Here is a 14,084-nt window from a genome sequence, read left to right as displayed (position 1 = left end):
ATGGAAATGGTGTTCCTTGGGAACAAATGTTTTTTCAGGCCATTTCTGTAGACCAAAACATTGCAGCTCTGGTAAGCAGTTGAAAGCCCTCCCCAAAAACTCTTGTTTCCCTAGGGTTGTGACAGCTCTTTTGACTACCAGCAGCTACCAGCTAACATACCTCCACAGCTCACTACTCTACAACCAGCTCTTCCCACAGAAAGTAAATGTGTTGATGCTTCTATCCCTTCTCTTCACTGTTCCAAAGCACATCCTATGACTACAAAGAACAAGCTGGACACCTTTCATTGCTAACAAGTACTCTAATAAGCAAGAGCTGGGGTGATTAGCAACTGAAACCAGACAGTCCTCTCCATACCCAGGAAGTGAAGGCCTTACCAGTCACAGAGGTCCAACAGAGATGACTTTTGTATATACACGTTCATTATGCATCAGTCTCCCATCTGGCAGAGCAAGCAGACACAGGGCAAGCCATGGCTTTACTCATCTGTCATCTACAGACCCTGCCCTGCCACACAACTAATTTACGCTGTAAGTTCTGCTCAGCGAAGCACTGCAAATTATGCACACAAGCAAAAAACATTTCCAGAGAGTGGATATCAAGTAAGCGGCATTCACATATTTGCATGCAAGACTAGCACCACAGCAAACAATGAAGATATTAATACCAAGATACATGGAAAAGATACACTGAAGGTATTTATTCAGAGGGCAAAGAAGAGCCAGCTTTTCATGAAGCAATCACTCAGCAACAGCCGAAAATTAAAACTACAAATCTAAGACTCTTCAAAAGTACCCAGGAATAGAACCATAGAATTATTTGAGTTGGAAGGGACCCTTACGGGCCATCTAGTCCAACTCCCCCACAATGAACACCTACAGCTTAGACCAGGTTGCTCAGAGCCCCCATCCACAACTGTTTTCAGGGTCAGGGCTTCCACCCCTTCTCTAGATAACCTGTTCCAGTGCTTCACCACCCTTATTGTAAAAAGCTTTTCCTGTACGTCCCATCTGAATTTCCCTTTATCTTATCACAACAGACCCTGCTTCACAAAAACAAAAGCAGAAGTCCCAATCAAGCTTCCTTGTGTAACTACATATTAAGCTTTGAAATTCAGGTAAGATCTCCAAGCAGCTGGTCAAGGTGCAGTGCAAGGCCCACAAGCCTAACAGAGCCAATGCCACAAGCCTCCACTCAGTAACGTGCACTTCAGGCTAATATGCAGGACCAGAACCTTATGAGGACTTCAGCTAAAACCAGCTGCAGTATAAACCTTGCTCAGTAAAGCAGAAAGAGCCTGCTGACTTCTTTACAGCATCAGTTTGATAATGTTAAAGGTGGTCTTTACAAAAAGTCAAAATGCGGTCGTTTAGACTTTTATTCCAGGTGTCTGGATGACCTCAGTTCTTAGCAATCATTTTCTACAGTTGTGATGGTTTGGAAGGTGACATCTGAACAAGTAGCATTATATATAGCAGTTCTGTTTTTAAGATAATGTTCTTCCAGGCTACAGAAATATCTTCAGATTAAATTCTGTTATGGAAAAGGGTTCAAGCCAGTATCAACAAAATAGCGACTCAATACAGGAGTAACACAAGGGGAAGAAATTCTGTTCTTGAGAAGAAGCCAGCAGTAGGCTGCAAATGGCTGTAAGAAGTTATCATCAAGAAATGCAGCATTCATTAAAATAATTTAAATGATATTTTTAAAGCATTGCTTAGAAATACTCAACCACTACAGCTAACGGGTGGGAATAAGATTTTTGAAAGAGCAGTGATTTCTAATAAGAAAAAAAAGCATGTCTGGAGTTTGTTGCATGTCCAAAAGTACGACCAACCCCAAGCCTTTTGGAAACATGGCTCTGAACCAAGAGTTTCAGCTGTTGCACTTACTGAAAAGATTTGAGAAGCAATCCTTGAGAAGAGGTTCTAATGTCTTTTAAATTCTGCACAGTAGGCAGTTTAATAAATATTGAACCTGGCATGGACTAAGTCAATCACACAGAAAGAACATCACCTGCAAAAATAACAAAGGCTTGTTACTACTACGGCTATGCTTTTCAGTCATAAAAAAAGAATTATCAAATGGGACCATTTACAACTGGCACACATCTATAAGGTGTATGGAGACAATTTTACCCTCTCAGATCTATATTAAAGCATCCTAAGCACGAGTCACTGTTGCAGAACAATTTTCAGGTACCTCCAGGAGGCAACAGGCATTTCTCTCTGCAGCAACCCAGTGCAACAAGTGCTAAGAGCTGAGAGAGGACACTCCCACATCACAATCCCATCAGATCGTCTTGATAACCAATTTAGATATGCCCACTTGATGGCTGTGCTTCAGATTAGATGTGAACTTCAGCCTGGATGCAGCTAGGCCAGCTGAGTATTGAACTGTGGGCATTTCTGCTGTGGATAGCAAGGTTGGTTTGCTTTTCTCTCCAAAGACTTATTTACATAAGTTGGAAAACAATTTGGAGATCAAAAGCAAAACTCTGCGTCTAGAACAGGTATAAACATATTGCCATGAGGCTGTCTGGTTGAAACAGGGAAACAACTGCAGAAAGGTGACTGCATGTGTTTAGAATGAATTTTGCTTAGACAAATTTTCATCTATGCGTACTCATCATTTCAGCTGGGGGAGGATGACAGAGGAGTTAAATTAATACGGCCTATAGACAGTTCTGGAGGTCTTTAAAGTCCTCACTCTGTGTGAGGACTATATTCTAATTGGTGCTTGGAAAGAAAATGAATGAAATAACATTAAAAAACCTTAAGGTTTCAAGGGAAAGGGCCTCATAAAAGTCACTTCTAGTCAAAATAAGGAGGTAATAGAACATCTATCCCCCCAAAAAAAGTGAATGATTTATTTTAAAAGGACATTTAAATGTATATTTTGAATATATATTTGAAATGTCTACAGTACGAATGTTAAAAAGCTGAAAAGTATTTTTTAAGGGTCACTTCTAGACACAATGAATATAGAAAGGAGTAATGATTCTACAGTTCTACTGCACATCTTAATATATTTTGCTGAATGTAAGCATATATATCCACATTGCTGACATATTCTACTATAGTGTATTACACATTATTACTCAACTTGTAGTAGAAATCCTACTACTGATCTGAAACACATACTCCATATAACTTCCTTTTCCTATGTGTGTGTTGACTGAGATGTTTGTATTTGTTATCCTTGGTGTGCCAGCATTGTGATAAATTCTAAGAAGCAAGGTCATGATCTATATCCAAATGAGAAGTTCTCTCAACTATCAAAAATTACACTTCTGTTAATGCCAGATCTTGAAAAGCACAGTATTATAATTACCACTTTAAAGAGAAAAATGTACTCAGCTGTAGGTAAAATTACTACATTCAGTCTCTACAGTTAAGAGGACAGTCTAAGAACCACCTCAGTCTTAGCAACAAGGATTCTCTTCCATTCAAAATCCAGCAGCAACAGAAAACATAGCCATCCTTTGCCTATGGGACATGAAGAACTTTTTAGGCATCATATTTTTATTTATTTTCTAAAGGCAGAGATCAGAGTAGAATGTACATTATTAAGCAGTTTTCCTCATAGCTTTCCCCCAGAAGCACTGGCACTGCAAAGACTCCCTCACAGAGCAGCCATGCCATGCTTTGCTGATGCAGGTCTTCCTGCTTTGCTGGTTTCTGCCTACTGCCCAAACACATCAGAGCTGAGCTGAGAATGCTTTACAGCTTTCAATATTAGATTCTTATTAAACATTAAAATAAATCCTAGTGTCACAGACTTTAAAGTCCAATAAGGCCAACTGCAGTGTCTACATTGACGAGTACAACACAGAGCATTACACTTCATCCAGCAGCTCGTGCACCAATTTGACCAGTTTAGGTGGAGCTCTTTCTGAACTGACCTGACTTGATTCTTACCAGTTCACTAAGTGCTGGTATTATGCATGGCAAATACCTTCTTCTGCTCCTAGAAACCTCCCACAGTACAGCTCTGATCCTCAGTAGAACATAACATCCTTCTAAAAGATAAATAAATAATAAGGTTATGTCATATCTGTGCCTCCTGTATTAATGCCTATCTCATGATCCCATTTTCCCTTTCTTAATTAAAGTTCACAACTACATGACAAAGCATCTTCAACTTGCCTGAGTCCTTTTGTTTCAGCTAGAACCAGCATCCCATGACATTTTCACTGTGGCTGTCATTTTTGCTTCAAGGGATACAGGGAGTTCATACATCTTCCTGCTGCATGATCGCCAAGTCCTGCTCTCCCTCAACAGATGACAGATCTACACCGACACAACCTCCCTATCTTCAGCTATCGATCTACATTTTATCTACCCTAAAACCACTTCTGAATTCTTCCAGTACTTCCTCTCTGTTAACAAGTCAGTGCTTACTCATCTATGTGCTTATTTCCCAGCTACAATTCACTCTTGAAGTTATTCCAAGCATTTTTATTCCCGTTTTCCAATTGATTTACCTTCATACATACAAGTTCATGTTCCCTGGGGGACTGAATTGCACCCACTGATCACAACCTCTGTCCAATTCAAATGCCCTAAATCCTCCAGCATTTAAGGGATTTAAACAAATCTTAGCAAACAAGCACGCTACAGAACAAGCTATGTTCCTTTTGAAGCATTCTTCTCCACATTTAATTATGGTACATTAAAGACCATATGCTGTAAAGAGGAGCGCTTTCCACATGATCATGGTGGTACAGAGCAGTCTTTCACTGACGGACAGCTGCATGCATCTCTCAGAAATGCAATCACATATTCACTTACTTAATACCATTTTACTGACCCAGAATACACAAGTGTCTTATTCAGAACAATTTCACAGTGTCAAAGTTTGAGCTTCTTGAAGTTGCAAAATATAACGCTAGTTTAAAGAGCCACTTTGAAGTAGAGCTGAGAGAGCTGATGTTTGCAAACAGATCTATCTGCGGCCTTTTACTTTATAAATACATCTTCTTGTCAAGCTGTAAAAGAGTAGAGTTTCTTTTGTTCTTCTCTCTTGACTACTGCATGATCGTATCAGACTCACTTGGTTTTCAAAAAAAATCTTTGTCTCCTAACTAGATGTAATTTTGAAATAGCATTACAACAATGCAGGAAAAGCTTTTTTCAAATGACTGATTTACATATTCTTACTGATTTTGCCTTTCCAATCTCAAACAGCCCTACAATCAAGGAACAAGTGATTCTTATTCAAATTACATGGCAGCAAGCGTTCAAAAGCTCTGCAAGACGAATAACTCCTCGGTGTCCAGCTGCTGAGATGGAAGATTCTCGTTTTGTGTTTTTACCAATAATTGAATTCTGCTTTCAGACTCAAGGTGGTAAAAATGTAAGAAATTTGAAAATAAATTGCCTTAAATTGTCTTTGAATAGGACAAAAAAAGAAAAACTTTAATTACAGTTTGCTTACATACTAATTATCTACATAATTTTGGAAGCTACTTGTAACTGTCTGCACTAATTTGTATGTATTCCTATTACATATTTTTATTACAATGCACCTGGCAGGTAATTAAAGGGAAGGAAACACAGTTCAAAGTCATTTGAACTGAGACATAAACCAGCGGTGGTGTAAACCAGTGAAGGACATGGGCTTTGTCAAATACATGTTTGCTGCATTTCAGATTAACATTTTTCCACTTAGCAGAGAAATTTTGAGGTTATATTCTTCCCTGTAACACAGACCTACTTTAAATTCTATGTTTGAATTCCTAAACGTAAATGTATTCTACTAATGTAACAATCAATGAAGATGTATAATCAGGGAGCCCCCATTCCCGACATAACAGATTTCAGAGTAAAGGTAAAGATCACAAAGAAAGCACCAAGAGTTTTAATTGCAATATGATTAAAGTGACAGTGCCATCATTTAGGAGAGTTAGGGCAGAATAAATTCAAAACGTGAGCACTATTACCACTTACAAAGGCACTTCAAAACCTTCAGGTGAAAACCTTTCACCACCTAACACAACCAATAGAGTCCAATACTCCCACACATCAGTGGAGTGCTGCTTCAATCTTCACAGCGTAGCTGTTTTCAGGATGGACTTCTACAACAACTTCGAATATATTGTATTCAAGGAGTAAGATTCTGGTAGTTTACACAGAGCAGTCACTAATTAAATTAGGAATAATATAAGGAACAGTGAACCCTAGTAGCCAACCATCATCTCACAACAAAAGATATATTTCCTTTCTAACGCTCAGCATTGCACTAGGTATGTGCAAGTTACATGCCCTTATACGAAGACATAACATACAAGAAGCAGAGACTAAAGGTTTATCCAAAATCTCCATACTAATAAAAAAACGCTTTTTAACTACACCATTTATAGTCTGAATCAGTCAGCTGTTGCAAAGAATAAAACCTCTAGCATAATACAACTATGCAGGTTACATGCACATCCTAACTAGGTTCTATTTCAAGCACCATTAACAGGCTCTCGTAATTCAGTGCTAAGGTACATGAATTATTAGGAAGTTGATTTCCCTCAGCTTCCTGTGTAGAAATCAGGTTCACTCTTTCAGAAGGTAGTTTAGATCACAAGGAGGAAGTCCCACTTAATTACCATATAAATACAGCTAAAAATAAAATACTGCAATTTTTTTATCTTGCAATTTATTTATTAATAATATACCAAAAAAGACTACAAAATAGGATAAAATAATTAAGCATCTTAAACAAAATCAAAAAAGGCAAGTCAGGCAAAAGTCACCTAAGAGATGGGAAGGAAGTTTCATTTCCCATCCTTCAAAATGTTCTATGTAATAGCATCCTACAGCAACAACAGTAAGCACTGCACGTGATTACAGCTTCAGCATCATTCTTCCTTTTCCATCAGCTTATTCAAATTGATAAATGCTTCTGTCTTCTAGGTAGTGAAGTGCATGTTCCTTAGTAAAAGGTTGAATTCAGAGTAGGAAAACGCTACCACAATTGCTTAGTCTTCAGTGAAGTATGCCTCCAGTCCCTCCAGCTCTGCATCCGTACTCATACTGGAAGAAGTGGGAGCAGAATTTGAATTCACACTTTCCTGACTGTTATTTTTTTGTTGAGAGTTTCCCAAATGACTCGGTTCCTTCTTCACTTCTTTACCACCACTTAATATCCTCTGACTTTCTGCAAAATACTGATTCGGGTGATTCAAAGAAAATCCAACGTCATCAACCTACAAAAATGAAAGGAAAAGTTACTATCTTTATTTTTATGAGTCATTTCAATTCATATTCAAGAATAATTATCAATTTAATAATTTCAAATTTTGTTGAATGCAGTGGTTCGTCAATACTAGCCCAATAAATATAACCCTGACTTTTTTTTTAATCACACAATTTCTTCCCTCACGTTAGGAATAAAATTATTGCTTTGGCATAATCATCAAGCAGTATTTTTAATTGTCTTTCCTGTATTAAAAAAGAAACAAAAAAGCAATATAGGTAAAATAGCATACATTCAAAGACTTAGGACAACTGAATTCAATACCTAAAAGCAGCATCTTCTTACACAACAAATGAACCATACTAAGTCTGGAGCACAAATGGAAATAGAGAAAATAAGCAAAAAGTGTTTACAACAGCACAAAAAAGAACCCAGAGCTTTAAGTATTAATGTGAAGCACTGAACAGAAACCGGTAGTTTCATCTCTTTACCTTTTTTCCCCCAACAGTAACAAATACACTGCTTACAAGACAACAGGCTAAGCAAGCCCAGTATGTTAAGCTCCAATGCTAAACATCAGCATCCTGAAACCCCACTATCTGCCTAACCAATACCACAGAACAGCCAGATGTCTTTTCAGTGAAAAAGAACAGAAAACTAGCATAGGAAGCACTGTTTTTGTATTGCTCTTTTCTACTTAGCCAACATTCTTTCAGGTCCATAATTATTTGACTAATGCAAATCCAATTAATGCTCATGAAATACTTCAACGTGGCTTTCAGTTTTAAAAGTAAGCTCCTCTGACATATTCACCACAATCTCCGAGGTAACCTTTGTATGAACAGTTCAAAACGCTTCCACCTCACATTCAGGAGAGGTGCACTTTTCGTCTGCCTGTCAGTTCATCTGAATACTAAGAACATTGAGAAAATACTGCTCCTGTAGATGGAAGTGGTTCTTGTAGTCCACCATACAGGCGCAGATGAGGCTTGAATGCCTCAGCCCATGGATATCCCCCAGAAGCAGCTCAGGCCAGAGCTACAGCCCAAAGAGAGCAGACCAAGGTGGGAAAGGAGAGCTTCAGAGATGTGTTGGGGCAGTGCTGGGAGAACTGCAGCCTGGGGGAAGCCCACGTGGGATCAGCTGGGGAAGGACAGCATCCCACGAGACCCCACATGGAATAGGGGCAGAGAGTGACGATGGAGGAGCAAGACCAACTGTTATGGACTGACAGCAGCCTCCATTCACCTTCACTGCTTGGGGAAGGAAGCAGGGAAAGGAGGATGAGTGGAACATGCTTCTCACCACTCTAGTCTGTTATCAATAAGCAAGGAATTACAGTAGTCTCCCTACACTGAGTCCATTTTTCCCATGACAGTAACTGGTGAACAATCTCCCTGCTGTTATCTCTGCCCACAAGCCCCTTTCCATTGCACAGTTTCCTCCATCCCTCCGAGGAGGGGGAATGAGAGAGTGGTGTGGCATTGCTAAGTGATCTCTATCAGTGACCACCACAAAAAAAAGCTCCAGAATATTGTCAAGACTCCCAAATGCGGGATATGGTAAGCCAGCAGACACTAAGAGACAGACTGATAATTTTCTGCTTCCACAACCTTCCTCTTTACCCAGAAAGATGGAGTCAATTCCAACTTAACAAGCAACTCTGCACGCACCCACAACCCCCTCATGAGGACATACACAGTGGCTGATTTAATATGCAAAGTCATGAGCTTAAATTTCAGCCACTTGTGAAAAATCATCAAGCAGAGAATCAATGTGTGTCCAAAATGAGAACCTGATTAAACGTATTGCTGCAACCTACCTTAGCACCATCAGAAAACATCTATATATACAAGATCTAATTCAGGCATGAAAAAAAAGATATTAGTGACTGTAGCAAGTGACCTTGATTGAAAAAAATCTTAAAAATATGTGGCAGGCCTACCATGCTAATTAGGAACTCAAAATAAAAGGCACATAGCAAAAAATAAATCCAAAACCATCAGTAAATTTAATTTCAGTCTTATCTGGAATTTCATCCAGCCAGCTTTCATCCATTTCCATTATGTGGGAACTACTAAATTACTTCTTCACATCAAAAGGCTTAAAAATAAGTAATACAGAAAAAAGCTCATCTTTTATTTATTTATTTATTTATAGAAAGAGCTCTTAATTAGTTCCCTTAAAATTTCTCTTCAGGCCAATAAGATTCATTTTGTAATTCTTCTTTTGTTTCAAACCGCTCTCTCCCCAACAAGTTGGAACGTGTGTGTTGCCTAAGTGAAATCTACAGCCATGTTTCTAGAGGTGATTGATGGCATTTGGCTAAAAGCTACCTAAAGACTGTTAGTTAAAACCGTAAGATGAGTTCATGTACTCTCCTTTTCAGACTTGAATGTTACTAAAATAAAGCTGTGGCAGATTGAGTTTAGGCAACATCATTTCTATTAGAAGAATTGTACCCAATAACCTCTTTTGAGAAACAGAAGAAAGAAAGGAGAAGTTCTGTTCATAATTATCATCAGCATTTGTGATAGTGATAAATAAATAATCCCCATGCACTTTTCAGTAACTTCCCGTGAATATTTCTATGAACAAAAATATTCCACTCTGACTGGAAACGCACAACAAATGTTGAACACAAAAACAGAGGTGTAGCATTAAAAAAATAATCATGTAAATTTTTATACGTTAGACAGTTCATGTAAGTTTTACAATGTTTCTAGGTAATATTCACCAAAAAAATACTTAAAAAATAACACCAAGTTGAAAACCTTCCTCAGCTTACAGATAAGTTACCAGAAGTTTACTGCCTGAAACAGGGAAACTAGATTTCTCTAACAGTTTTATCCATTCACACCAGTAAATCCAACTAGAATTCAGTATGCCCAAAGAAAAATGTATTTTCTGGGCAGTCTGAAATTTAAGCTTGTAGCACATATCGATTAAAGTGAAGAAATTTGTCACTTCAGACAGAACTCCTTATTCCACCTAGCAGCTGATACTATCAGAAGACTGTTCTTGGATTCAACACATCGTGCACACACTGACCTTCAGACCAACTCTAATTTTATAGTTGCTGCTATTACAAATGTTCTAAAAGAAACTGAAACAACAATTTCACAGCAATAGTTTCTTTGGGTTTTAATCGAGAACTTTTAAAATTACAGCTGATATTACACAAAAAAAAGCCCACATGGAGCAATTATGCTGCTAGAGTAAATGACATCAACCAACCAAACCATGTTAAATGTTCTTGAGATCTGACCACAGACTAAGAAAAACTTTTTGCACGTATATGTATTTTTAAAATCAACAACTCCAAGGTGATTCCTTGGCAGCAGAAAGCTTGCTAAGTGTGTTAGATTTCACTGACTTCTTAAAAATACACATCATTGCAAAACATTAGTGGTCTGGAATAAAATTTTGAGTGATTAATATTAATATATAAATAATCACCTGCTTATTTACAGTGTATTACTAGTACAGCAATACTCATGCAAATGTCATTAGCATCATTAGCTCCTTTGGAATATAACTTAACACAGTCACTAGCCGGTTAGGTTTTCTTATTCTTAACAGCTAGGGGATTAAAACTGTAAATGGTGATTTATTTACAACCAAATCTCAAAGCACTAATTCTTTTTACAGACAAGCTGTCACAGGAATATTAATTTGACCTATTAGCAGCTTGCAGCTGGTATCAATCTATTTTACTTGACTGCACATTATGTAGCCCATATCTCTGGACTGTTTTGTCTGAAAAGACTTTTCCCTGTTTTGAATTGAGATTCAACTTTATCAACTTAATCAAAACAAAATCTCAATGCTATTGTAACCCTGAAAGGCATTCCTCATTACTATAACTATTTGCTTGGAGTTAAGGTTACATTTCCTACATTTGTAGTGTGTCTCATTTCCTCTTCATTTAAGTTGCCTTGTATCCTCACATCAGTACAAAATAAAATCTTAACCAGTCTAAGAGGGATAATCAACGTGAAATAGCTCACTGAGAATTCAAGTACAAATACTAGAACTTCAAACAGTTACGATTCTTTCCAGATATGCCTTATAATTCAAATTAGATCATAAATACAGATATGTTAGTAGTGTTTGAATACTTCCTCTGGTTTCGTATACAATAAACAATTCTTGAAAATATTATAATTTTGAAAATATCTAGTCAACTAATCATATTTGTGTGATATTTATTCTATAATGTTTCCACACAGGCTGTTACATCATAGCTATCAAGTCAAAATACCTTCTTTTCATCACTCACGTAGAAAAGCTTTTCTTGGTCAAATTACAGTACTGTTATTCAGAAAACAACTTTCTCAAAAAGCAGTACACACCCTAACCTTCCAGAATGTGAAAAGCTATTCCTACATTCTATGTAGTGTTTAGTGCTTACCTTTCACAGTTAGTCAAAGTCTGACAATGCACAGAGGTGCATTTCTTAACATGTTAGTTCCTTCTTGAAGACAATACACTGGACCACAAAAATGGTATCTGCTTTTGTTCTGTGGTTGTGTGACGGTGACACAAAGGTCCAGGTGAGGTGCAGCAACTAAATTAATAAAGCCCAGTTTATATTGAATCTGAAGAGAAGCATCCTTTACGTATCCCATGAACCTGAAACATTGAGGTGCAATGTTTCTCTCCTCTCCAATAGTTGTAAACATTCTCATTCTAATCCAGTTGGATTTATTAAAACAGGCTTAGCATCAAGCATTACACAACAGAAACCAACAGAGAAGCTGTTAAAATCACAAAACTAAAATGCAACAGAAACTTGATAAGTGGTAACAGGAAGAAATGCAAAAACAGTTAAGTAGACATAGCGTGTGACTGATTGTGAACTCAGAGAAGTGTCATCACACGCAATACTGAATATGGCTTCAGAGCATACTTTTGCTGTACATTTAGCCTTATGATTGCTGGGAATTTGAGGAGACAAACAGTTCGGAACTCAGAGCTGTGGGGCTGTAAGTTGTGGAACCCAGAGCTGTGGGGCTGTAAGGTGTGGACGAACAGTTCCAGTTTTCAGATGTGAAAACCAATGAGAACAAAAAAGTCAGTGGCAAAAGACACCTAATCCTCACCCAGATCTTTAACAAGATCATTCCATATTCTGATGTTTGGAAAGGGGTGTTTCAATTTTTTCAGTTGTGGAGTAAAGAAAGTTACAACAAGGGCTGTGCTCCTACTTCTTTCTTGACTGTGAAGAATCTTGAACCAATGAGAAAACTGCTTTTCCTGAATCAAGAAATCAGACAGATGTGCTGGTGCCTTTCACTACCTTATGCCTCCTTTGTGGAAAATCTTAATAGAATAGTTTATAGAAGCTTACGATTAAGCAAGGAAACGGTCTGCTTGTCTTGATTTAAAAATTAATGACACATGATGAATGACATGAGAAAAATACCACGTGAAAATTAATATCAGCTCTGTAAGTGCTGGAAGATTAGAGTTTCAGTTCCATTTGTTAGATCTATTCTGCTTAAGGTATATCTAGTAATACCAAACTTGCATTATGAGTTAAAAATGACAACTCGTTTATAAACAGGATATCGAAAAAGTTAAATGGCTTGAAATACATTTAACATTTGAGTATAGATACCTAAATGCAAACATTTAAACAAATTAACAGTATTGACTATTTTAGGAAGAAAGCATAAACTTTTACTGTAGCTTGTAATGTTCACAATGCACACATCAATATATAAATGAAGGGAATTATGAAAGAATACTTGAAATTATTGAAGTGAAAACTAGTAACGCGAGATAGCTAGCACTGGACATAACTACTGCAAATAGTCTCTGGATTTCATACAATTTCCATGGTCATCTTCAAAACAAAGTCAATGATTATAGTTTAACAAAAATTACTACTAGCTACTTACATCATGTGTCAATTCAAAGTACTTCTGACAGGCCAGCTGGTAATGCATGCCTTTCACCAATTCCAGGATCTACAAAGAAAAAATAATGTAAAGGATCCAGAGGTAGCACACATGTGCAACAGAGAACTTTGCATTTTGAAGGTATTTACCGCAGCAAGGCAAATATCACCTTCCCCAGCAGATGTGTATAAAGTCTTAAGTAACTTTGTAGCACGTTTCATCTTTGACTTGTGAATTCTACTAATAACTGAAAGAATTTAGACATGCTGTAACTCTTTAAAAATAGCCATGTCATATTAAAAACAAGATAAAACCACAGAAAGATACACTCGGTGTCTAAAATTTAATTTCAGTACCTTATTTTCAAGAAGTTGAATTTATATTTTGTTAGCAAAATTGTGACAGCTATTGCTAAATTATCACATTGCAACACCTCTTCCATAATTGCAGATGTAAATCTAGTAATTCAAGTGTTCAAAGCACAAAACAATCAAGTACACTATTTGTATCTTTATTTTCCATATTACCAGTTCATACAGATGCAGAATAAAATAGTACAGAGCTCCCATCAAGAAAATTTAATGCAAACTCTCCAGACAAGTATCTCTGAGAGGGAAATGCTTCTAACCTTCAATCATATTTGTCCTTTTAAAATGAAGTTATTTCTGGCCAAGCTCAGCAGAATACGTGAGTGAATAGCCTGCTCTGAACACCTATTAGGAAAATCATGCCATCTTTTGTAAATACAATTTGCGTCCCAGTTCTACTGCATGTAATCTCTTCCGTGCTGTGCAAATTCCCATTCTTATCAGCACCACACAATGTCGGCTGACTTTTTTTTTTTTTTTCCTTTTTTTTTTTGTGTTAAAGTTCCATCATCTCCTCCCTCCTTCATATAATCAAAATACACGCTCCCTCTGCTTATCAAAAAGAGAAGATTGCTGGAATTAAGAGATAACCTCAGTGGATGGAAAAGTAGTTTTCAAGAA

The 14,084-nt window shown here is 37.3% G+C and overlaps 1 protein-coding gene across 1 annotated transcript in view; it reads right to left on the bottom strand.

The window, feature by feature from the left end:
* Nucleotides 1–5,835: 5,835 nt before the first annotated feature.
* PRIM2 (DNA primase subunit 2) overlaps nt 5,836–14,084 on the bottom strand; it is an 86,280-nt gene continuing 78,031 nt past the window's right edge. The window contains exons 12-13 of the mRNA XM_072332446.1: nt 13,096–13,164; nt 5,836–7,199 (exon numbers count right to left, since the gene is read on the bottom strand). Of these exons, the coding sequence (XP_072188547.1) occupies nt 6,972–7,199; nt 13,096–13,164 (297 nt within the window). The 3' untranslated portion in view covers nt 5,836–6,971. The remainder of the gene's footprint in view (nt 7,200–13,095; nt 13,165–14,084) is intronic.

This window comes from Excalfactoria chinensis, chromosome 3, assembly GCF_039878825.1.
Source record: "Excalfactoria chinensis isolate bCotChi1 chromosome 3, bCotChi1.hap2, whole genome shotgun sequence".
In the NCBI taxonomy this organism is placed as follows: domain Eukaryota; kingdom Metazoa; phylum Chordata; class Aves; order Galliformes; family Phasianidae; genus Excalfactoria; species Excalfactoria chinensis.
The sequence above is the reverse complement of the archived record's forward strand: the minus strand, read 5'-3'. Positions and strand labels throughout refer to the sequence as shown.